At 52.6% G+C, this 25,245-nt stretch overlaps 1 protein-coding gene across 1 annotated transcript; it reads left to right on the top strand.

Moving 5' to 3' along the window:
- Positions 1 to 1,478: 1,478 nt before the first annotated feature.
- Positions 1,479 to 25,105, top strand: AP3D1 (adaptor related protein complex 3 subunit delta 1). The gene is made up of 32 exons (XM_020780788.3): positions 1,479 to 1,847; positions 7,335 to 7,430; positions 7,705 to 7,785; positions 8,217 to 8,297; positions 8,466 to 8,573; positions 8,829 to 8,958; positions 9,251 to 9,390; positions 9,601 to 9,674; positions 11,462 to 11,511; positions 11,598 to 11,647; positions 11,858 to 11,906; positions 12,370 to 12,515; positions 12,967 to 13,115; positions 13,223 to 13,453; positions 14,157 to 14,388; positions 14,510 to 14,655; positions 14,972 to 15,113; positions 15,391 to 15,462; positions 15,928 to 16,003; positions 16,530 to 16,732; positions 16,901 to 16,974; positions 18,445 to 18,646; positions 18,946 to 19,008; positions 19,267 to 19,371; positions 19,595 to 19,741; positions 20,234 to 20,281; positions 20,784 to 20,973; positions 21,285 to 21,373; positions 21,682 to 21,767; positions 22,028 to 22,149; positions 22,588 to 22,667; positions 22,950 to 25,105. Exons 1-32 carry the CDS (start codon positions 1,752 to 1,754, stop codon positions 23,043 to 23,045), a joined length of 3,654 nt encoding a protein of 1,217 aa, XP_020636447.3. The 5' UTR covers positions 1,479 to 1,751; the 3' UTR covers positions 23,046 to 25,105.
- The last annotated feature ends 140 nt before the right edge of the window (positions 25,106 to 25,245 follow it).

Here is a 25,245-nt window from a genome sequence, read left to right as displayed (position 1 = left end):
AAAATGAGTACCCAGCTTGCTAGGGGGGGGGGCAATGTGTAGCCTGTATAATTAAAAATTGTAAACCGTCCGGAGAGTGCTTGTAGCGCTATGGGACGGTATATAAGTCCAATAAATAAATAAATAAATAAATAAAGATAAACTGCACAACATAAGAATGGCTGTTTTGAAACCGCATTGAATTGGACTGCCATGGGCCAGCACTCGTGCTGAAATAAATCTGCTAGACCTTCAAGAAAGATGCTCTTCACCCCTGGAACTTTATTACAGTCAGGTGGTTTCGGGGGGGGGGGTTAAGAGTCCCAGGTTCAAACCACGAAACTAAACATTAGCTTTTCCCCTAGTATGATTGTTATTTTCCGAAATATTATAATAATTTATTGATTTTTTAGATTTCAGTGTCGCTTGGGGCCTCTTGAGAAAGATGGGGTGCGGATCTTTTAAAGAAACAATAAATAAATAGCACAGGGTACTCCCTCCTCTCTCTGTCTCTCTCAGGCAGACCTACCTCACAGGATTGTTATTGTGAAAACCATGCGGGGGGGGGAGACTGCCTGGCCCACTCCTTGAACTCACTGGAAGAAAAGCAGGACATAAATTTAACCAAACAAATGTAGCTAGAACATAGTTATAAAACAGAAGGCACAAATGTAACAAATCCATGTAACTAATCATTGTATGTGGGGAATAGTTACAAAATAAATAAAAGCAAAGGGGATAAATGTTAACTAATCCATGTAACTAAATCAGTGTAGTTTAGAAATAGTTCTGCAACAAATGAAAGCAAAGGGGATAAATGTTAACTAATCCATGTAACTAAATCAGTGTAGTTCAGAAACAGTTCTGCAACAAATGAAAGCAAAGGGGATAAATGTTAACTAATCCATGTAACTAAATCAGTGTAGTTCAGAAATAGTTCTGCAACAAATGTAAGCAAAGGGGATAAATGTTAACTAATCCATGTAACTAAATTAATGTAACTAAGTTAATAATGGTGAATAACTAAGTGGAAACCTGAGACTTCAATGTAACTGACTAAAGGCAGATATTAAATAACATCTTGATTGATTTGATTTATCTCTCGCCTTTCTCCCAGGACCACGTTTCCACCCCCCGAAACGCGCCGGCTTCCGACTTCCGCAGGTTTCTTCGGCAGGCTGGGTCTCCCGCCCCGAGGCCAAGTGGGAGGAATCCGGGGGCGGGGCTACGGCGCTTCCCTGGTGGGGCGGGGCTTCTAGGCGACGCCTGCGAAGATGGAAAGGCTCTGGAACCATAGAGAAGGAGGACGAGGAGGACCTGAGTCTAGAGCGCCCACCCGTCCCGCCCAAGTCGGAACCGGATAGGGCTCGTCTACTCTTTCCCTCCCGCCCTCTATGGTAGAAAGGAAAGGGAAAGGCCGGGCTAGGGAGAGGGCCAAGCCGGCAAGAGACGTGGCCTTGGGGGCGCGTGGTGACGTCAAGGGCGTGAGGGGCGGGGACGGCGGAGGGGGGCGTGGCCCCGGCTCATCTCAGCTGACCGTCCGCCATTTTGTCGCCGCTCCGGCTTTTTTTTTTTAATTAAGGAAGGAAGGAAAGGGAAGAGGCGGAAGAATAAAGAGGAGGAGGAGGGAGCGAGCTTTGGCTGGCTGGCTGGCTGGGGGATGTGAGGCCTCCCTCCCTCCGCCCTGCCTTGCCTTGCCTTGCCTGGGCCTCCCTTCGGGCTCACCTTTTAGTCTCTTTCCCATTTCCCTCGGCCTCCCCTCCGCCTTCGCGATGGCGCTGAAGATGGTCAAAGGGAGCATCGACCGCATGTTCGACAAGAACCTCCAGGACCTCGTCAGGGGGATCCGCAACCATAAGGAGGACGAGGTGGGTTGGGACCCCCGAGGAACGCGTTCCTCGCCTCGTTACTGGAAGGAGTAGCAGCTGTTGAGGGGCAGGGGAAGGTTTCTCCCTTTAGACTGCAACCCCTATCATCCCGCTCACTCCCTATGGGGACAGGCTGGCTGGGGGGGTGGGGAGGATGGGAGACCCGCGCCCTCTGCGGGACTGCAAGGCCCATCGTCCCCCTCCTCGGCTAGTACGGTGGGATGGGTGTCATGGGTCCGGGAACTTCCGGTTCTGCTGGGCCGCAGAGCCCATCATCCCCAGAGGCCATACGCTGGGAGGAATAGAGGGCGGGCTGACAAGGATTGGGGGGGTCCCTACACCTGTCGAATAGGATATTATTTATTTATTTTATTTATATCCCGCCTATCTAGTCACTTAAGACCACTCTAGGCGGCAGGATAGACTGCAATGCCCATCATCCTCTGTCAGCCAGCCTCTTACCATGGATGCCTTGGTCTCAGGGGTAATAGGAGCCCAGCATCTTTTGAATCTGTTGAACCGCAATTCCCGTTGTCCTTGTCAGCTGGCATGGCATGGGGGAGGTTTTGCCTTAGGGATCCAGCATCCTTTTTAAGCCAACCCATTTCCAATGCCCACCATCCAGTCTGATCCAATGGATAGTACAGTTTGCAAATAATAGGACTTGGGCAACCTTGGTTGGACTACGGCACCCATCTTCCTTTTAGCCCTGCCTTTTAATTCCCTTGGACTGGAGTGCCCATCGTCCACTCGGCCTGTAGGGTGCAATGGATTTTGGGAATCAAAGGAGTCTGGCAACCTCTGCTTTTGTTGGACTACAACGCCTATTATCCCCATCAGCCAATATATGGTGCATTAGATATTCTGGCTGGGTCCATACCAAACCCAATTTATGTACTACAGCCCCCACAATTCTGTGGTTAATGTTGCTATCCATTTCTTATTCTATTGGTATCATTTTAATTATTCCCTTTACTGGGACTTTGGCACTGAGTGGATCCGAAAGAGCGGCTTCCTTATTCTCTCCCTGCTTCCCCCCCCCCACCCAGGAAATCATGACAATCTGCATAAATCCCCCTTTTTAAAAAAAAATGTGTGTGTACTTTCATTATTTCCTAAACTTGGAAGCCACATGGAAGAGCCTCGGGCCATGACTGCCCTTCCATTTGTGCAAAAAGGCAGAAGGGGGTCCCCTGACTGAGGGGGCGTGCGTTGGCGCTCCCACACCAGATGCTCCTCCTGCACCTTTGGTTGGGTCTGGGCTTCAGGGGAGGGAAGGAGGTGTCTGGAGAGCTTCTCATGGCTCTGTCGGGTGCTGACTCGTGCCCGGGCTCTGCCCGTGTTGGCAGAAAGAGGGTCTTGGCCTGCAGAAGGCAACCCACGGGCGGAAGCAACCTTTCGGGAGGGTCCCGGGGGCGGTCGCCCAGCTTCAGCCAAGGGTTTGAGGACTGCTTCTCCTGGGTGATAGCCGCCTGTGGCCTGCTCAAAGCATTGTGCAACTCCAGAGTTGCGCCATCCAGATAATGAGAACTCCCCCCCCCAGCTGGCCACCATCCGGACTTACGATGTGGCATTCATTAAAGGGCACTTTGAGCTCCTCTTTGAGTCTTGCCTCTCCAGGAGCGTTATTGACTTGTGTCGCCCCATGATGATTCCTAATCAGTAGCAGTTCTGCGCTGAGCTTTTCTGTCCAAGACTGGACTTGAGCTTTTAGCACGGAATTCAGGGCCCGGAAAACAGAGGCATGACAGTTTCCAAGTTTCTAGCCCTCAGGATTCCGGGAGGCTTAACATAGCAGAACAAACTGTGTGGCCGCTCCATCAGCAGCACCCCAAACCCCTTCTTTTCTTCCTTGCCTGCCTCTGTGAGGTTTCCTTGGCAGGGAACCTTAGCTGGCTGGCTGGAATTACGTCTCAGGCCGAGGCCACGTATCCTTGCCTTCCAGGGTTACCAGCCATGGGTATAAACCGGTGTTCCAGTGCCTTACTGGCATAGAGCCCTCCTTACACCTTTAAAATGCTTCTCCTGCCTTTTTGGCTGCTGAAAAAGCCATAGCTCTCTCCATCTGCTCTGGTATATATAATAAGGAGGGGAAATGCATATACTTTCAGTGCAGGTCAAAACACCAAAGGTGCAAACTGTCTCTCTTTCTCACTCTCTCCCACCTTGGTCGCTGAATTAGATTTTAACTTAACAACCCTGCTAAAAATCACGCCCAGTGACTCAAGAGCTTCATATGACAGAGCAAAGTGTGAATCTCTTGGTGGTGGTGGGAGACGTCACGGGGGGTGGCTGGGCGGACAGCCTTAGGAAGCGAGGGTGTACTTTGGATTCCCTAACGCTGGCCTTGCCACAGTGCTGGGCGTGTGCATTTAGCGGTTGTCATTCTTTGGAAGGGGTTCTGGTTTCTCCCTCCTCCTTAATTCACTTCCCATCTTGCATGTTCCGGTTGCTTTCATTTCTGATGGAGAAGCCAGCCCTGAGTCCGATTGCAGAAATCTGGAGGGGATTTCTTGATCTGCGGACAAGAGCCATTCTCAGATGTGCATCTTCAGAGCCTCGGGCCCTTCTGTCCAGATTTACCCTCCTTTGGGCAACTTCCTCCTCCACGAATAATCCTCCTTCGCCTCTCCCCTGCCTGAGGATTGGTGGCCCGAGGTGCTAATCCTCTGCTTGAGTTAACATGGCAGGTAGAAGGGAAGCCTCTTGAAATGCTGTTCCCAAGATTGTCAGCCGGGGGGGCACTTGGTGCAGGCTGATCTCCAGCCAGGGTTGGGGTGGGGGCTGTCTGGCCACGGCTTATGTGGCAGCTGCCCCCACCCCAGTTTGGCAAATATGAGAGGAAGGCCTAAATCAAGATCCAGAGCATCTCTTTCAGATCCGGGGCCAAATCCGGTTTAAGAAACCCTTGGAGACGGAAGTCCAGCTCCAAAGCCAAAGGGCTTGTGGGTAGAGAGAAAAATAAGAGTGTATTTCAGTTTAAAGCCCTTTGTGTCTTTAGTTTAGGCTTAGGAAAGGCCCTGATCCTTGTTTACAGAGCCTCTCTGGACGGCCGGGTTCAGTCCAGGTTCAAAAGAGTTTGGGGCATCACTCTGTCTCCAGAGGTTACTTGCCATATCCAAATGGCAAAAAGCTCTCCAGACGGCGGATACAGTGAGTTCTGTGTGCAGGGTGGCTTAAGGTTCTTCCGCCCACAACCTCAGCTCATCATCATTTCTTAAAAACACAACATCATCTTTGGCTCGCGGGCATGCTTTTTTGTACGCAGGCATCCCTTTTGCCGTTCCTCGTCTGGTGGCCTTTTCTCTTCCAGCCTTCATTGTTTGATTCCTTCCTTGGTGCTCCGACTTGCAAGTGGATTTATTTTTTAAAGGGAAGTGAGGAAGACGCCAGGAGGAACCGGCGCAGGGCCGAGAACCAGATACGCCGGGGATGGATTCCGTGACATCTGTTTTCTCCGGCCGCAAACACGGCCATCAAATATTTACAAGCCCGGGACAAGACCTGTTGTCTGTCCCATACGAGAGGGGATCTCACGGCGTCTCTCGTTTCGGGCAGAACTGAAAAGCCACCATGTTCTGTTGGCCCTAGAGTTTTGTACTGCGTCTTAGGACAAAAGAATTTTTTAAAAAAACTTTTAAGGAAAGGAAGCCGCTCGCCAGCCCTTGCAAGTCGTGCGTTTATGTCGGTTTTGTTGTTACCTCCAGAAGAACTGGAGGAAAGTGCTAAGTACTTCATTGGGGCCTGCACTGAGAAATGCAAGTAACAATATCTGGAACAGTTCTTTCCAGCCAGCCGGCTTTCTCTCTAGGACTCTAAAAGCTCGTTTTCCAGAAATGATGGCCCTCTCCTGTCTTCTGTGGAAAACATCCTTTGATTGGAGCCCCCAGCCACGTGCCGTGGCTAACCTGATTATATTTTGGCCCTTCGCCCTGCAGTGTAAACTAGGCAGAGAGGCATGGCAGCTGGTCCCGAGTCACCCCCTGAGTGCGAAGACCAGACAAGGATGGGAGGATCCATTAATGGATGAAGCTTGCCCTTGACGGTCTCGGCCAGAGGTATCTCCCCGAGCACCAATCCGGTGGCACCTCCTGCTTCATACAGAGATGCCGGCGTTTGGAACGGTGGCCTTCAGCTTACAAGAGAGGGCTTTCTGTCGGGGAGCTGTGGTGCCTTCCTAGAAGGAACGCTGCTGAGTATTTCCGGAGTTGAGGTGTCAAGAGGTTGAGAGTTTGAATCCTCCACTGGACCTCCTTGATAGGGGCTGGACTGGATGATCCTTAGGGGCCCCTTCCAGCTCTGCCTGTCTATTTTTATCATCATTATGGAGCCGCTGGATAGCTCAGGAGTTGAGGTTCTCTGGCCGCAGAGCCAAAAGTTGGGAGTTCAATTCCTCCACTGTGTCTCCTTGATGGGGGCTGGACCGGATGATCTTTAGGGGACCCTTCCAGCTCTGCAGTTCTAAGATTACAAGAGAGTTTTTTTTTCTTTCTATCAACTTTCTTTTACTCTTTGAGGGTTGACGTGCATGTCTCCAGTCTCTTCCTCTAGGTCTGTGCTTTTCAGTCATGGCCTCGTGCATTAGCTGGGATGTGGTGTGGTCGAATCCCATGACTGGAAGCATGTTGCTCGCATCAGTGGTGTGTTGTTTTTTTCCAAAGGGGAGGGAACCAGCTGAGGAGATCCACACTTTAGGATGTGGGGAGGAGTAGCTGAGACCTGCTTCCCGAGCAGCGCATGAAGAAGTAGTGAGCCCAGTGTTGTCAGGCTCTTTTTACAGTGCAAACTGGTTATAATCATTACTGAACAAAGCTATGTTGTTTCGAAACACAAGTACGATCATGGTTGTTATTTTCAAGGTCTTCCCGAATGGCCGTGGCAGCTGAGAGTTGACATAAAAACACAATTCACACCCACACCATCGATAGCCCACGTGGGGAACTGCAAATTTAAAGCTGCCACGTGAGGGTTTTGCTAAAAGAGCGTGAAATGAAGTGGCGTTCGGAGAGAAAGGGGGCGCCTGGCTCCTTCCCCCAAACACTTGCAAGATGGTTTTGTTTGAACGGATACCGATAGGGAAACGAGCTACCCCTGAGGAGGCTCTGCCCCATGTTCTTAGCCCTGTGGGGTCACCGTTGAGTGCCACGATCAAAACGCCCTTCTTGTATCCCACTAGCCCAGGGTTCAAGTTCGTGCATCAGAGAAAATGGATTCCTAACGGCCAGAAGACCAAAACATTGATTATTTGCTTTGATATTTTTCAATTCCAGTGGGCCTATTTATACCTCTTATTTATTGCTTTGATTATGCTGAATATGGGTGTTTAGGTGTTGTGCCACACAAAACCTTTCCATCCTGAGAGCGAAGGGCCCACCTCCACCATCTGACCTGTGTGGGCAACCCCGGCTCGGTGGGATCTGGCTGAGACCCATTCTTTCTTTCCCTCCTCCCGTCCCCCCTGGCCTTCTCCTCCTCTTCCCCCTCCAGGCGAAGTACATCTCCCAGTGCATCGACGAGATCAAGCAGGAGCTGAAGCAGGATAACATTGCTGTGAAAGCCAATGCCGTCTGCAAGCTCACCTACGTAAGTGTTCCCCTTGCTGGGTGGCAGTTGCCTTTGTAACCCTAAGGGACCTATTGCTCTGGATGGAGGCACCCCAAAATGGGAAGCAGGGGTGGTTTGTGGATGTGATCACATGCTTCCCATCCAGTAACATTTCCTTATTCCGACGTAAAGCAATCTCCTTTTCTGCTAATAATAAAGGGAAGATAAACTCAAACTTGCCTTGATCCGGCGTTATTTTTGAGATTTTATGCCTCGGCTTTGGTCTCTTTTGTCCCACCTTTGCCCCCAACAGTTGCAGATGCTGGGCTACGACATCAGCTGGGCCGCTTTCAACATCATCGAAGTCATGAGCGCCTCCAAATTCACCTTCAAAGTAAGCTGGACCGCCGGCAATGGGTGGGTGTCCTTGGAAAGCCTTTGGGTATTTCCGCTTTTAGGGCAGTCCTGAAATGGGGTGGGGAAAAACGTGTAGGTGTAGAGCGGAAGAGTCCGGGAGTTTGTTTTAAGAACTGGAGCAGAATTCGACTCTCGGACGGTGACTGGTGAGACTGTAAAACGACAAAGCAAGGATGGGCTGGATGTGGCCCTCCACCCTCGGTTGGCCTGCTGCTCTTGAGTATTCCTTGCACAGTTTTGGCTCTCAAGGGCTTGTCCTCCCCCCCCCCCCCGACAACAGACTGTCTGAAATTCTTCCTGAAGCATTTGGATCAGCTTTCTGCCTCAGCCTTGAGCTGTACCTGACTGACAGCCGGCGGCGTTTGACCTCTGAGGTAGTGTGTGTGACTCTTTCCCTTCCTCACACAGCGGATCGGGTATCTGGCCGCCTCTCAGTGCTTTCATGAAGGGACTGATGTCATCATGCTGACAACCAACCAGATTCGGAAGGTGAGCGTTTCCCATGGGGTGCCCGCACCCCGGCGCTCTTCTTCGGCAGAGCTGGTCCATGGGGTGCTGCAGGGGGTGACATCCGAGGGCTTGCTTCAGGCTGAGCCCACACCATCCTTCCTGACTGAAAAGACCGTTCTCATCTCTTCTGCCCCTCCTATCTTCCAGGACTTGAGCAGCCCCAACCAGTACGACACCGGGGTGGCGCTGACGGGTTTGTCGTGTTTTGTGACGCCGGATCTGGCCAGAGATTTGGCCAACGACATCATGACCCTGGTGAGTCCTTCCTGGGGGACATCCGGCCCACAAGGCCAGCCTGGTTTCGCCTCTTCTAGCCAACCTCCTGGGGGCGCCAGCCACTCCCTGCAGGAGAGCCTGGGTGGTCGAGTGGGATTTCCCCCCCCCCCAATCTCTTCTTAGGAGCAAGGAGAAGTGCGCTGGTATAAAATAAACCTTGCTCCTGGGCTGTGAAAAATAGCTGCTCAGTTCTTTTTCCTCTTGCCACTTCTCTTCCCCAACTTCGGCCACCAGATGTCCCACACGAAGCCTTACATCCGGAAGAAGGCAGTGCTGATCATGTACAAAGTCTTCTTGAAATACCCTGAATCCCTCCGGCCTGCCTTCCCCCGCCTTAAGGAGAAACTGGAAGACCCAGATCCTGGTGAGCGCATCCAAGGAGGCCCTTGGGACCTTGAGGGCCTGGATGGAAATGGGAGTGTGGGGGGAGTAGAGCTCCAGCCGTTAAAAGACCGAGGGCACATCTGGCTGGGGTTCAGGACTGGCAAGAGGGAGACTAAGACAACAGAGAGAAGAGGGATGAATTAGCGGGTGATGTTTCTCTGTCCTTTCTGGGCCTCCTCGGCTGACTTCCGAGAGCCTCAGTCAAGTCCTTTAACTTCTTCTGGTCTTTGTATCTCCCTCATCCGCCGCCTGCGTTTCCCCCCCCCCCCCAGGCGTCCAGTCTGCCGCCGTCAACGTCATCTGCGAACTGGCCCGGCGCAACCCAAAAAACTACCTGTCCCTGGCACCGCTTTTTTTCAAGCTGATGACCTCATCCACCAACAACTGGGTCCTCATCAAAATCATCAAACTGGCAAGTATCCCCCCAGGCGCCGGCAAGGGGCCCGCACGTCCTCCATCCGTGGCATGGAAATGGGGCCCCTGCTGTCCAAGAGTCTGTCTTAACTGGGCTTGCAGGAAAACACTGACTGTGAAACGTTGAAGTCTTCCAGGGAGAGACACGGTTCTCTTAGGGTTGCTCTCCGCTCAACGGCCCCTCTCGGCCTCTGTCCTTCTCCTGCAGTTTGGTGCTCTCACTCCGCTGGAACCCAGACTGGGCAAGAAGCTCATTGAGCCCCTCACCAACCTCATCCACAGGTAAGGTGGGGCTCAGCCTGCCCGGTGGTTCAGGACCCAGAACTTAAAGGATGGCCTTTTTCTTCTGGATTATTACTATTATTTTTTGGAGCTTGCCTGGGTCAACCCCACCCAAATGAAAATCCAGAGCAGAGGGGAAATGAGTCAATGTTGGCTGTTTCTGGCTTGTTCCTTCTCTGCCAGCAAGGTCTGCGGTGGAATTGGGGCCTCTTTCTGATCCTTTTATACATCATTTCTCAAACTTCTTTAACTGCTGCTCCTCCCTTTTGAGAAACGGGGGAGGGGGGGAGAGACCTTCACACCGACATCAATTTAGGATTAGATTTAAAATTTCGTGACTAAGGCCAAATCCAAGAAGAGCTTTGTAAATTCAAGCAAATATGTAAACGTACCTCTCTCTGTTTTTCTTCTGGTTTTCCCAACGCGTGAGGAACACTGTGCTCATAGGGAGCGTTGAGATAAGGGGGAAAAACGGAAGATAATAGAGGCAGCATTGCGTGGCTAGGGTGGTGCAATTAAGGCCATTAGAACATGGTGAAGGAAAATCAGTGTAAGATTGCTCATTATCTTTTGAGAGGTTTTTCTCCCCCTCCCGCTCTAAGCTATAAATGCCTCTCCAGAAATCCTGCTTCTCCTCTCCTCCAAGTGGTCAGGGGGAGGTCCTGCGGTTTCAGCATCTCTGGTCCCAGGCAGGCGAGTGTTTTTAAACAAGGGAACAAGGAGAAGCTCCGGGTCAGATCCACACCTGATTTCGTACTTGGCTTCTTTCAAAAGGGGCTCGGTGGCCTTCCTCAAGGAAGCCCATTCCCGGTAGGGTCTCCTGAGGCTGACGAGTGACCTCCCTCGCTCGTCGAGCGGGCGGAGCAGAGGAAAGGCAGGGTGTTCCAGTTTAATCCTCCTTTTTCTCCTCAAACAGCCAGCGCGCCCTCTTCCAATCCCCCAAAGAGGGTAGAGTTCATGGCAGCCCAGTCAGAGATAAAAAATTAGTCCGCTCCCGAGAGTTGCAACCAAACGGACAGTATGTATATTTCCTACCCGCCCGTCCTGCGCGACCCTCCTTCCTGCCCCTCTCACCCTGCGCTTCTCCTGCCTTTAGTCGACTTAGATGATGCCGCGGAGAAATTTCGTCTGGTTCCCTGCGGACCTGACCCGTAACACCTCTCGGTTCGGGTTTCACGTGACACCCTCTCCCCCGAGGCTGTGAAGCAAGAGTGGGAGACTTGAGACCATTTTGTGGCCCTCAGCGTGGGCCGCAGATTTGGGGTGCTACCTGTTACACTGTGCGTGGACTTGTCTCTGTGTTGCAACGTGGTTTGTGGTGCCGCCCTGTGTCCGTTTACAAAACCCAGAAAGCCTGGCGCTTGATGGTCGCAAGCACTAATCCAGACAGGTTCTTGCCCTTAATCATCGAGGTGCTAAGATCCTTTAGGGCCTAAACCCAGTTGGATGTTAGCGGTAGCGTGGGTTTGCTTATTTATTTATTATTTTGTGGGCGAACCCTTGAATTTCTTCATCTGTAGAAGCAGGTTTTGGGGGATTCAAGAAGGCAGGGATCATGGCTTTCCTGTTTCAGTTCACCAAGCTGCCAAAGTGCAGTGGAGATGGCTTGTTGTTCATTTTAAACCAGAGTCATTTTTTTTTAAAAAAGCAAGAACATTGGATTTCTTTGTCTGCCCTGGCAAAGGTGGAGATTTGGGGATAGCCCGGGCCGGCCTCCATTTGGAAGCGGCTCGGGGGTGATTCCTGGGTCCCGTCGCCCATAACCCCGTTGCCTCTTTCCTCTCCAGCACATCCGCCATGTCCCTTCTTTATGAGTGTGTGAACACCGTGATAGCAGGTAAGAGAAGGACCTGCCGGCTCCGGAGTCCTTCCGTTTGACCTGCTCAGCGCCTTGCAAACCTTTGCCTTCTTCTGCCTTTTCAGTTCTGATCTCGCTCTCCTCGGGGATGCCTAACCACAGCGCCAGCATCCAGGTACGGCCTTCTCTTGTCTCCTGGGGGGGTCCCCAGTTTGTTTGGGTTCTGTTTGGTTGGAGTCTAGAACGGGGGGGGGGGAGAGGGAGAATCCTCCAACTGGCCTCCCAAGGCTCACCGTGCAGGCGCACGCTTTGCTGGAGAGGGGTCCGGTGGCGCTCTGTTCCCCATCCAGCCAGGCGGATCAGCAGCGTGCGTTTCTCCCCGCAGCTCTGCGTTCAGAAGCTGAGGATCCTGATAGAAGACTCGGATCAGAACCGTAAGTCGGGGAGCCGTGGCCTTGGTGTGAGACTCCGTGGCCATGTTTTCCTCCGAGGATTCGGGGAGATGCGGTTTAAAAGCAGACACGTTTCCTGTCTGCGGAGGGGAAGCTGCCAGAGGCACAGAGATCCATCGCCAGCTTGGGTCTAGAAAAGGCTTGTCCTGGGTGCTCCCCCTGCGGCCTGTACACATCCCACGTCTGCGTCTCACTTGAAGGGCGGGTGTGCTTGCCTGCTTCAGTCTCCTGGATGCCGTGGGTGGGACTTGGTCCCCCCTCCCCTCCCCTCCCCTAAAATTCTCAGTGGCCTCGGCCGGTGAGGGATGATGGGGTTTGTAGTCCAAGCCCATTTGGAGAGCTGCCCTCCCCGTGTCCCTCTTCTAGATCGGTGCACTCCGCAGGGGTGCACACGCTTAGACCTCGTCGTTCTTCTCCTCGCCCTTCCTCCTCCTCTTCTCCGCAGTGAAGTATTTAGGACTGCTGGCCATGTCCAAAATCCTGAAGACTCACCCGAAATCAGTCCAGTCCCACAAGGATCTCATCCTGCAGTGCCTGGACGACAAGGACGAGTCGATCCGCCTCCGAGCCTTGGACCTCCTCTATGGAATGGTGAGTCCCTGCGGGAGCCCCCTCTGGCTGCTGGCTCCTTGTATTCCCACTTTGCCTTCCAAAAATAGGGAGGAGTTGGCCGGGGGGGGGGGGGAGAATGGCATCGGTAGCAGCTTACCTAAGGAAAAAAAAGAAAAGGCCAGGGTCCACCAGCCGGCAGAGAGCAGCGCAGGAGGAATCAAGAAACTTCTGGGGAGAAGAGAGAAGTCGGCCTGTGAAAGATGCTTTCCAGCCCCATGCCATTCTCCCTGCGATGAGCCTCTGGCTGCTTCCCCCCCCCCCCGGAGGCCTGCGTCGCAACAGAGCTTCCTCGCCCCGTCCTCCAATCTGAGGTTGTCCCTGGTTTGTGTCAGGCAGCCTTATGGCACCTATTTCAGAGGAACCCACTATGGCTGAAGTGCTCTCGCTCTCTAACCCTGCCGCTTTTTCCTTCTGGCTGTGCGCCCGACAGGTCTCCAAGAAGAACTTGATGGAGATCGTCAAGAAGCTGATGATCCACGTGGACAAAGCCGAAGGGACGACCTACCGGGATGAGTTGCTGACCAAGATCATCGACATTTGCAGCCAGTCGAACTACCAGTACATCACCAACTTTGAATGGTCAGTGTCTCTCGGCCTCGTCGGGCCCTCTCCTCCCTCTGCCTGCCCCTTGGCTCATTGATCTTGGAAGATCACCCGCTGCTTCTCTTTACACCTTCTGACCCCAGGTACATCAGCATCCTGGTGGAGCTGACCCGGCTGGAGGGCACCCGCCACGGCCACCTCATTGCCTCCCAGATGCTAGACGTGGCCATCCGGGTCAAGGCCATCCGCCGGTTCGCCGTCTCGCAGATGGCCATGCTGCTGGACAACGCCCACCTGCTGGCCAGCAACACCCAGCGCAACGGGATCTGCGAGGTGCTCTACGCCGCTGCCTGGATCTGCGGGGAGTTCTCCGAGTAAGCCCTGAGGGGTGGCCAGTCTTGGGGGAGGAGACCTGAGACCCTGACGCTGAACCTGGCCCCGGAGTTAGCGACTTCCTTTAGTCCTTTTGGCGTGGGGAGTGGCAGCGAGGAAATAAAAATGGGGAGGAGGTGGAGAACGAAAGGGGGCGAGAAGCCTTCCTATTTTGTAAAGTGGATATTTTGTCACAGAGGGAGTTGTTTTCTGTTTAAGAGCAAAAAGCAAAGCGTGCTGCTTATATACCGACCCATAGAGCTTCATGCACTCTCTGGGCGGTTTACAAGTCAATTATGCAGGCTACACATTGCCCCCCCCAGCAAACTGGGTACTCATTTTACCGACCTCGAAGGGATAGAAGGCTGAGTCAACCTTGAGCTGCTACCTGGGATTGAACCCCAGGTCATGAGCACAGTTTTGGCTGCAGTACAGGAGCTTAACCACTGTGCCATGAGTTTAAGAGATCATTCTCCATTCCTGGATCCTCCAAGAAGAGGCAGTCCCCCCCCTTTTTTTTGCAGACCATTTTCTGGACAGATGCAAGGAAGCAAGGTGGGGCCCCTTTCTCCCCAAAGCAGCCCCGGGAGGGAGCCCCCAGCCCAGCCAAAGAGAGGTGGTACTTGTGGTTTTTCCAACTTCCGTCCCAGGCTGGTGCTTTCTCCCCCTTCACTTGCCTCTTTCAGTCGGCTCTCTTCCTCCCAGGCACCTGGATGAGCCCCAGCAGACCCTGGAGGCCATGCTGCGACCCAAAGTCACCACGCTGCCGGGCCACATCCAAGCGGTTTATGTCCAGAACATGGTGAAGCTGTACGCCTCCATCTTGCAGCAGAAGGAGCAGGCGGGGGAGAAGGAGGCGGCCCAGGAGGCCACGCAGATGATGATCGAGCGCCTGCCTCAGTTTGTGCAAAGCGCTGACCTCGAAGTCCAGGAGAGGGTAGGTGGGAGTCTTTTTATACTCTCCGACAGGAATCTCTCAAAGCGTGGCAGGTTGCTAGTCTCTGTGCCTCCCCGGGGAGGTCCCTCATGGCAGCTTTCCTCTCCTCTTTGATCCGAAGGCTTCCTGCATCCTTCAGCTCATGAAATACATCCTCAAGCTTCAGATCAAAGAGGTCCCCGTGGCTGAGGAAGTCAGCGCCTTGTTTGCCGGGGAGCTGAACCCCGTGGCCCCCAAAGCCCAGAAGAAAGTTCCTGTTCCAGAAGGGTAAGAGGGGTTTCCGCCCAGCCTCAGCAGCGGTGGTTCGCTCAGCCCGGGGCCCTGTTCTCTCTCCCAGCCCGTTGGAGGGAAGAGAGCGAGGCGACGCTGTTTTAAAAGGACAAGGAGGTACACACCTGTGTTGATGCATTAATGCAGCTCAGTTTAAGCTCACTTTTCCTTCTGCAAATAAGAGCGGAAGAGCTCTGATGGCAAGCAACCATCCTAATAGTAATGCAAATAAGAGCCGATTATAAGCAGCACAGCACCCTCTGTGCTTTTAACAGCCAGCCTGAAACGAAGTTTCTCTCTCTCTCTTTCTCAGCTTGGACCTCGATGCCTGGATCAACGAGCCCCCATCAGACAGCGAGTCCGAAGACGAGAAGCCCAGGACGATCTTCCACGATGAGGAACAGAGGGCCCCCCGGCACCGGCTGCCCGAAATGGATGAGGAGGAGCTGGCCAGGGTGAGCCGCCTCGGAAGGGGGGTGGGCACACGATGGGCCCTCCTGGCCCAATTTGGGGGGTGGGGTCTGGTGAAAATCAGGATCTTGGGCAGCTCTCTTTCCATGGCTTGGTCGTGTCGTGGGTTTCCTCTAACACAATAAGAGCATAAAAAGTGGTCTGGCGCAACATCAGGACAAGTTCCAAAAGTGAAACTCAGAACATCATAAGAGAGAGAGAGAGAGAGAATAATATTTCTTCTTTATGAATAATATATATTTCTTCCTTGTGTCTTCAAAGCGCCGAGAAGTCAGAAAGCAAGAGCAAGCGAACAATCCGTTCTACATCAAAAGCTCTCCTTCCCCACAAAAGGTGAGCCGAGCGCCTTGTTTTGATGGGGACCCTCTTGGACCGGCCGGTGCTTTTCTTGAGTGCTTTTGGGGGTCTTGGCCCCTGCATGGCTCAGCGCCCGCCTTCCAGTGCATCTAAGCTCCATGGTTGCGAGGGAGGTACTTCCTCATGGGTTATGCAGCCCCTGGATTATCCCAGAGGCAGAAAATTAACCCCTGTAGCCGCCACCCTCGTTTGAAATCCTACCAAGGTCCTTTGTGTTCTGTTTTGTGTTTGTACTGTGCCGTTTTTTCACTGGTGGGATATCCAGAAAACATGGTCCTGCTGGGCAGTGCAGAAATCTAAGAAGCGTTTTAGCGGCTGATTTTTGTGTCCAGGGATTCCCTGGCCCTCCCTGTCCTTTCCTGTCAGGCTTTCGGTCTTTTGTCAAGTTATACAGAGCCCCCGTGGCCATCCATCCGCTGACTTCCCCCATTTTTCCCACAGCGGTACCAAGACAGTCCTGGCGTCGAGCACATCCCTGTGGTTCAGATCGATCTCTCCGTTCCTTTAAAAGTTCCTGGTAAGGAGAAACCTGCGAGTGCCGTTGTTCATGTAAAAGAGAAGAGTCTCCAGCCGCCTCGGGAGAGAGCTTCAGGTTGGAGAAGTGTAGGAAAATGGGCCGAAGGCTCCCCCCCGGCTTCCCCTCCAAACAGCCCATTCCGGCCTGGAAAATCAGTAGCCAGGATTCTGACAGACGCAGAATGCCAGCGGTGGAATCTGCCGGAGGAGTTGCCATCCTGAGCGGCTGCTTTTCACGCTGCGGTCTTGCAGTTTGGAGACCACCTGGAGCCTTGCCGCCTGGTTTTGCCCGACAAGAGCTTTTGTGGACTCTTGACGGATGCCTCTGTGGGAACCCGCTGCCCGGAAAGGTTCACTGGGCCAATTAAGAGGTCTTCCTTCTGAAAGAGGCCACTAAGGCGAACAACCAAAGTTTGATGTTCCACTGAGTGCTGAGTCAGATTTTTAAGGGACCGGTTGGTTTCGGAAGCGCCTTCCTTTTGGCGGGTTCAGTGCTCAGTCTCTCTCTCTCTCTCTCTCTTTTCCAGGCATGCCCGTCTCCGACCAGTATGTGAAGCTGGAGGAGGAGCGGCGCCACCAGCAGAAGCTGGAGAAGGACAAGAAGAAGAAGAAGCTGAAGAAAGAGAAGCGGGGCGGCAGGAGCCGGCGCCCCAACTCCCTGCACACGGAGAGCGACGAGGACATCGCTCCCGCCCAGCACGTGGACATAATCACGGAGGAGATGCCGGAGGTGAGGTGTGATGATGAGGGCCGATCAGGAAGAGGGAAGGCCCTGGAGGCTTTCTAGCTCCTTGGAAAACCCGATTGTTATGGACAGAGCTCACCCCTCCCCCAATTTCCTCTTGGGGAGTCCGTGCTTTTGACCCCGGCGTCTTCCCTCCTCTCGCCCGTTTCCCAGAACGCTCTCCCGAGCGACGAGGATGACAAAGACCCCAATGATCCCTACAAGGCCCTGGACATCGACCTGGACAGGTAGGCACGTGTGGCCCCCTTCCTTCCTTAGCAAGGGCCGGTCATGTTTTCCAGAGAACGCAGGCGAGCGCACCACGCAGGAAGGACGCGGGCCTGAGAGCCCTGAGCATCTCCCGTCAGAGAAAGCGAAGGCTCATCCTTCCCCGGGTCCCTGCTGGGCCGTAAAAACGGGCGGCTTTCCTCTGGCTTTGCATTCTCATGTTGGGTTTCTTTTCACCCCCTCTGATAAGAGAGTTCTGGGGAGGTGTCCTCCTTGGGCTTTTTCCAAATCAAAGTGGGCTTTGCCGGCCAGGGCTGCTGACATCTTCCCCTCGCCGTTAAGCCCCACGGATGGGCGGTGTCTCCCCATGCGCACGCCCTGTTGAAACGGTGTTGTCTCTTTTAAGATTTGCAAGCCACCTTGGCTCCCTCCGAAGGAGAAAAACAGGGTATTAAAACAATTTAAGGAAAGAAGTATGTAAGTTTTTGCTCCCGGGATAATTCACCTTCAAAGGAAAACCCAGTGCTCTTAATTTTGTAGCCGAGGCTGGGTGTGGAAGGAGACGTAGGGCTTGGCCCCGAGACCTATCGCTGTCTTTGTGTCTGTCTCTCTCTTTGCTCTTCCTTTTCCTGCACTGTGGTTGTAATTCTGTGGTCATATTTTTCTTTTCTCCTTCCCCCTTCTTTTCTCTTCCTTTCTCGTCTCATACACAGTCTGGTTGCAGGGAAAGCGGCCAGGTAAGCTTGGTCTCTCTAGCAGCGGGGGAAGCGAGCGAGCTTCTGCTCAACACTGGGGGCGAAATAAAAACAGCAACCTGGGTCCAATCCTGCTCTTCCCACCCATAGTTTGCAGCCAAGAGACTCTTCTTGTTTCCGTCAGTCCAGAAAGTCTGGAAAAATGAGACTTCCACCTTGCCCGCAGAGACCTAGATTCCTTTATTTGCAGGCTGGGGTAAAAGAATATCGTTGGCTGCCTGGATCTGTCCCTCCTTGTCTTATACTGATCCAGGAGAGGAGTTGGATATAAGCTGTAGGCAGTCTGGATTTGCAGTCACCTGCTCAGGTGTTCCCAAACTAACTCTCGAATCGAGACGTACAGAATGATTACTTGGCTGACCCGCTTGTTGAGTTGACCAGTGTTGGGCTCCTGCTCCTCCTTCCTCTCTCCCCCTTGCGTAAAACGTGACTCGTGCAAGGAAGCTGGCTAAACCATGGGGGATCAGAATGGCACCCCTTTCTCGGTTTCTCTAGGTTATTTGGCAACTTCTATAAATTTATGTCTGCTCTGCATAATTGCTGGCAAGGTGGAGCAATGAATGGTGTCTTGCCACTGACGGCGTTTGAAGATATTTGGGCCGAGGGGCCTTGGAAATGTTTGTAGCCTGGGTTAGATGAGGGATGAGTTTCGCTGGAGAAAGCCTCTTTGCTGGAATAGCTCATCTCCATGCCTTTCTCCCCCTTTCTCTCTCTCTCTCTCCTTCTCTTAAAAAGGCCCTTAGCTGACAGCGAGAAGTTGCCCGTACAGAGGCACAGGAACGCCGACGTCCTCAAGTCGCCGCAAGAAACGGACGTCCCGCCAGCCGAGAAGAAAAGCAAGAAGCCGAAAAAGAAGGAGAAGAAACATAAAGAGAAGGAAAGGGAGAAAGAGAAGCGGAAAGAGCGGGAGAAGAAGAGCGAGGAGGAAGATAAAAAAGTAATTCTGTGCCCTGGGGGCAGCCGCTTTAGGAATTTAAAAAAGCCCGAGGTGTGTCGTCAGTTCCTTGAAAGGCCTGTAGGTTTTCCCCAAAGATTGAGGAGGAGCGGACCAAGGAAATTGCAACGGTTTTAGGAGGGTCACAAAGTGGCGCATCGCCAGCCAAAATTGTCCTTTGGAAAGGAAGGAAATGGGGGCCAGCTGGGAGAAGACTGCAGAGCTGTTCCAAAAAGGGGGGTTGTCTTTGAAAACATGATGCATCTGTGACTCCATAATGGTCCTTCCCTGTCTCGTTTCAGGCTGACGAGGTGGACTTCTGGCTATCTGATGCCCCGGCCCCTGCAGTGGCAGCAGAGACAAAGGTCAGTCTTTCTCTCCCGGTGCCTCAGATGAAAGCCGGAACACCAGGGTGGGCTGCCCTTTCCCATCACCCCAGTTGGCAGCTGAGAGAAACTCTGCCTGTGGATGCCTGGAGGGTGATATGTGGGGATGTGACGTAGCAGAGAGACATCCCTGGGGGTCTTGCGCAGAGGAGATCTGGGCTTTTCCTCTGGGCTGCCCCCCCCCGGTCAACCCCGACTGGAGGTGAGAATTCCAATTTTTCCCCGTTCTGTCTCAAGACTCCACCTCCTGAGTCAAGCATGGGAGCCGCGGATGGCGAAGAGCCGGATGAAGCCAAGAAGGAGGTCCGGGAAGAGGAAGCAGAAGAGGAAGAAGCAGGGAAGGTGAGGGGGTAGAACCACCACTGTGATGGCTGAAGGTGGAGATCACCCATCAGCCCCATTATGGAGGCCTCGGTGGCAAGGTGTCTGGGAACAGCGGTGGGCGTACAACTTTCCTCCGAGAAAGGGGTCGGCCTAGCTCCGATCGGCTGGTTGCACCACGGGGACCATTTCTGAGCCACGTCTGGGGTCGGAGAATTGACGCCTGCTTCATCTGTCCCGGTAGAAACCCTCCAAGCATAAGAAGAAGAAGCATAAGAAGGAAGAGAAGGCCAAGGAGAAGAAGTCCAAAAAGCATCATGGCAGCGGGGAAGAGGTGCCAACAGAATCGGTGCAGAACGGGGACCTGGACCTGGAGGACGAGCCGCTGCCGGTAAGGAGATTGTGCGGGGCCCGAAGGGGGGAGGGGGGAAGCGGCCAGGCAGAGATGGGTAGGAAGACCCTGCCCGTGGATGACGAGAAATGCAGAGATGTGTGGAATATTGTCTTAATTTACAGCTATTTTATGTCTACGTATTGGTATATCTGTTGTAAGCCACCTTGCACCTTTTCATTGAGAGAAAAGTGGGAGATAAATCAAGTAGGTCATTAAATCGGCTTCTATTTCTAGTAGTTCCAGTTAGGCAGTCTTGACTCCTGCATGAGGACATTTTCACTTCCTGTCTGCCACACGAGACAGAGACAAGGCACTCCGATCTTCCCATCGCCGTCTCCGATGTTTGCCCAAAATGTCCCTAACAAAGCTCGCGTCGTGTGGCTGCGAGCAGCCCGTGACACCCAGCCAATACAGGAGCACTTGGGTATTCCTGGGATTTAGAAATTCATTTTCCTTGCCAGCAGTGACTTGGGTTCTTCTCCTTTCCAGCCGATGTCCAGTTACTCCATCCTCGCCGAAAACGCGTACATTAAAATGGTGAGTTTGTTTGGGCTGGTCTCTTCCTGGATCTTCCCCTTCTTCTGGGGTGACAGATCCCACATGCCGAAATGATCCAGGACGGGGTCTCCAAAGACCAAATCTGCCCCTTTTCCCCACCACCGCCTTGACATCTTAAGGGCCACCCTGACCCTTTTTCACGATTGATTGGCCACCAGTAGGATCCACGGTGGGGGAGGAGGAGCAGCGAAGAGGAGAATCACGCCCCTGGAGGTTTGTGGAGGGAGATGTCTCTCTCTCTTTTGGGTTGAAATTGGCAGATGCAGGTGATTGGGAAGGATCTGGTGTCCTTACACAGAATCTCGAGAGGCCACTTGTGGCCCCCGCCGACTCACACACTTCCACCTCTGCTCTCGTGTCTTGGGGTCGCCCTTTCCAGCAGCAGCCCTCTGTGCTTGCTGACGTGCCAGCGTTTTTATTTCCTTCTGTATCTCTCTAAAGAATTTCTCTCTTCTCCACACCGTCTTTTTCCCCCCTCCAGACATACGACATCCAGGGCAACCTGCAGAACGACAGCCAGGTCACCGCCTCAGTGATCTTCGAGAACAAGAGCGGCAGCTTCCTCAAGAGCATGGAACTCAATGTCTTAGACTCGCTGAATACAAAAATGCTCCGGCCGGAAGGCTCCTCCATTCACGACGGGATCCCCGTCCCTTTTCAGCTGCCTCCTGGTAGGGGTGGTGCTTGGATGTTTTTAGGGGGGCTGTACTGTAGGAGCAATGGGGCCGAGGGGGAGCTAAAGAGTTGGGAAGATGGGAAGGCAAAAATCCTTAAAACAAGAGAAGGCAAGAAGCAAATTAAGTGCCTTCTGTCAACCAGTCTGGATTTGAGACGGAAGAGTTCTCAACGGTGAAGGGAGGCTAATCCGCCCCTTCTTGTAGAATATTTGTCCACATTTCCACCCCCTTCTCTCTCTCTCTCTCTCTCTCTCTCTCTGTCTGTCTCTCTCTCTCTCTCTCTCTCTCTCTCTCTCTCTCTCTAGGCGTCTCCAATGAAGCCCAGTTTGTCTTCACCTTGCAGAGCATCATCATGGCGCAGAAGCTAAAAGGAACGCTGTCGTTCATTGTCAAAGTAAGGGCCGCAAGCAAACGTAGTTCCCTCTTCCCTTTGGGCCGCTCAGGGCAGAGGGCAGGACACCCCAGGGTTCAAAACCTCCGAGGCACAGCCTGCTAAAACCGCTCGAGTGGCTCGCAACCTGCCGGAAGAGACCAAAGTCTTCTTTTGGCCCTCCAATCTCAACGCGGCCCAGCTGCTCAAGGTGTGGGTGCCGCTGGAGTTGCGTTCCCCAGTCAAGAGCGGCCTTTGGGTCTCAAGAGCAGCCCAGCTGTCTTGGTGGAGGGCCACTCTCTTATCTCCCTTTCCCTCTGTGTCTCCCACAGGATGAGGAAGGGTCGACGCACGAGAAGCTAGATTTTAAACTGCACTTCAGTTGTGCCTCGTACCTGATCACGACACCCTGCTACAGGTAGGTGCTTTCCCTTGCCTGCTGCCCCCCGCGGGAAGTCAAGGACGCCTGCTCCAACGCTGCCGCGATTACAGTGTCACAGTTTTTGTAGCGCCGTGTGATCGTTGGTGGTGTAATAAGGGATGCACCATGGAGATGGCCTTATTTTAATCAGATCACTGGCTGGGTTGGATCTGAACAGTTCAACGTTTTTTGCAGTGAACCATTGTATTGATTTTGCGTCCACCTCCTTAAGCCTTCCACTGTGCTTTTCCCCGCAGCGATGCGTTCGCCAAGCTGCTAGAGTCAGGGGACCTGCACGCCAGCTCCTTCAAAGTCGATGGCATCACGGCCCCTTTCCACCACATCCTTGCAAAAATCTGTTTCTACCATCATTTCTCGGGTGAGTTCCCTGTTCTGGGGCACCAGGACGCCTTCCGGGTGCAGGATTCTCCGCTTCTCCCAAACACCAGCTGTTAGGGGATCCGCCATGTTTTTCCCCCTTCACTTGTCAGCTGAGAGAGAGGAAGGACGGGACAGGAGCCACAAAGACACAGGCTCCAAATTACTATAGTACAGAGGCTATGCAGCTGTGTTTGAGGTCTTTTGGTTGGTTGGATTTAGGCAGGATGTCGGGAAAAACTTCCTAACTGTTAGAGCAGTATGACAATGGAACCGATGGCCTCAAGGGGAGGCGGCGACCTCCTTCTGACACTCGCTCCCTTCTTGCCGACCATCGTTGAGGACCCTCTCCCAGAGGCTTCAATAGATTAGGCCTTGCTTTTGTGGAGGGAGGGGGGAAAGACTCCCAGGGTGATAATTTTGGTTTCCCTGTTCCTAGTTGTGGAACGAGTGGGGGACTGCGCCTCGATGTACAGCCGCTCCATCCAAGGCCATCATGTCTGCCTGCTAGTGAAAAAGGTGAGGAGGTGGTGGCGATGGGCAGGTAGGGCTAAGGCTCCAGGTGATGGTCCTTGAACCCGCTGACATGTCCTTAGGAGGAGCTTCCTGGAGCCTAAATATAAAGGTGATCCTGGTCTTGAGGCACGAGGTTGCCTGCCTTGCCCCATTTCCACTGGGGTCTGCTCCTGGGGTTTGGGGTGTTTTTGTGTGTGTCTCTCTCTCTTGCTCCCTCGGCCATCGCTTCCCGAGCCGGCCGCAGCCCCTTTGCTCTTCCGACCCGCCCCTTCTTCTTACTTCAAGGGAGAAAACTCTGTGTCCCTCGACGGGAAATGCAACGAGGCCACCTTGCTGGGCAACCTGCTCTCGGAACTCAAGGAGACGTTGTCGAAGTGCTGAGCATTCCTGGGAAGGAAGAGGGAAAAAAAGAGTCTCCCTCCTTCTCCCCGCCGTCCCTCAAATCTCTGCGAGAGGAGCCGTCCCGCAAGGCACACAGACTGAACCCAGCCGAGCCATCGGATCCTTTTCTCCTCCTCCTCCTCCTCCTCCTCTCTCTCCTTTCCCTGCACATGTACGATAATTCCCGGGATGTGGTTTTCTCTTTTGGGTAGTCTTTCATTTCCACTCCACTCTGGGTTGTGCTGAGGGTTTTTTTTTTTCTTTTTTTTGGTGATTATGTTTCCTCCATGCTCACCTTAATTTTTATGACGGTTTACACATCCTTTTAAAAAAAATAGTAATAATAAGCACTCTCCTCTCCCCTCTTTGGACTTTCTTGATCTCTTCTCGAGGGAAACCCTTTTCCAGACCCAAAAAATCTCAGCCAGATCTTGACTCCCTTGCAGGGGTGGGAAAAGGAGAAAGTTGCCCCAGAAGTCGGTTGGGATGAGATTTCTGGCCACCTCTGCATCACAGTCTCCTCGCGAGGAGCTGCAGGCAGTGGCCTGCATCACTGCCTTTGGAGGGGTCTCTCCCTTGATCCTAACCAGTAACGTTCACTCGGCAACACCAAGGCCCAGAACTCCCCTCTGTCGTAATCAATCCTCTTTTTTTTCTGCCTCCCAAAAACCTCTGAAGGTCAGAAGCATTTCCTCCTCCGGTGGCTTGCTTTCCACGCCATCGCTTCACGAAGGCCCACTGAAACAGACCCCCATCCCTTAAATTATAGAATGTAGCAGGAAAAGCGAAACAAACACCTGGAAATCCAAAGGCTTTGTGTACAATTATGTGTATATGTCTGTGGTTTTTGTTGCTCTTGTTGCTTCAATTCCGTCTCGGTTTTCTTTTGTCGTGTAGTCGGCTTTCCCCCCTTTCGGTTGACCGATCCTTAGGTAGAGACCGTCCCAATGAACCCCGCTCTCCTCCGATGTGCCCCACCTTTCCTGGCCCCTTGCTTCTGCATTCAGCCCTCCCCCCCCCTTGGCTGCACCCCTAAACCTGGGAGGAGCCGGAAATGTTGAAAAATGAGGGAAGACAGCCTCGGCTCCTGACAAGGGGAGAGGACGCTCTGTTTCCTTGGGGCTGAGATCCTCTCCATTCTCCTTCTCCTGTCTGTGAGCTCTCGTGGTTTCTCCTTCTATAGACCCTTCTCCACCAGGTAGGCAGTGAGATACCTGTGGTTATTTATTTGAGCGTTCCTCCACCTCAGCACTTAGCTTTTGAAACGATGCTTCTGTCGCCAAAACATCACTTGATGAACGCTAGACCTCCCTCCACCCCCACTCTGTTTTCCAGTCCTTAGTAGGGGGAGGAAGGAGAAGCGGAAACGAGAGGAGAAGTCTCGTTTCTGGCTTGTTTTGTTGTCCGTTTTGTATGAAGACACTCGGTGCCTCAATTCTTTTCTCTGTGGTTAGGAATACAAATTTTTTTTAAAAGAACAACAATGTCTGCATTAGAGGTTATTTGTGGGGCACAGCCCCTTTCTTTGGCATGACGGTACCGGATTTACCAAGAAGGATCCGTGTCTGTTTCCTTCTGTCCTGGCAGGACTTGACGAAGCCGTGAGTGACACTTTGGGGCCCCAGCAGGCGGGTTGACAGTCAACCTTTTGTGGGCAAATCTGGCTTGTTTTTTTTTTTTAGGGGGGAGAGAGAGAGAGATTGAGAATCTGTGCATATTTGAAGTCGTCTTGAAAGGCAAATCACTCTTTGGAAAATTAGTGGATTTCAATATATATATATATATCTATATATATTCCTGGATGAAAACTTGTCACTTTAGCATGTAGAGTCTGTTCTCTTACAGAAACCCCTGTGTGGTGATTCTAGAAAATTCTGAAATGATATGTACAATATGTTATGTTTAAAAAAATAAAAATAAAAACTTATTTGCTATTGACATTCCCCAGGGGGGAAAAAAGACAAAAGAAGAAGACCACCATACCATGAAGCTACTGTAACTCTCCCCCCCCTTTTTTATTTTTTTTGGTGTCAGGATGATCCAATAAAATTTCAAAAACAGTTGGATTGGAAAGACATTTATGCTTTGATTTGAAGAGGGCAGGAATCGCACTGAACGGCCACCGTCTGTCATTCGTACCGATGGTCGATTCGCCCGAGTTTGGATCTCCTGCCAAGCTCCCTGGTTGGCCTCAACTGGC

Source organism: Pogona vitticeps, chromosome 7 (genome assembly GCF_051106095.1).
Source record: "Pogona vitticeps strain Pit_001003342236 chromosome 7, PviZW2.1, whole genome shotgun sequence".
Lineage (NCBI taxonomy): Eukaryota > Metazoa > Chordata > Lepidosauria > Squamata > Agamidae > Pogona > Pogona vitticeps.
This window is presented reverse-complemented; position numbering and strand designations above follow the sequence as displayed.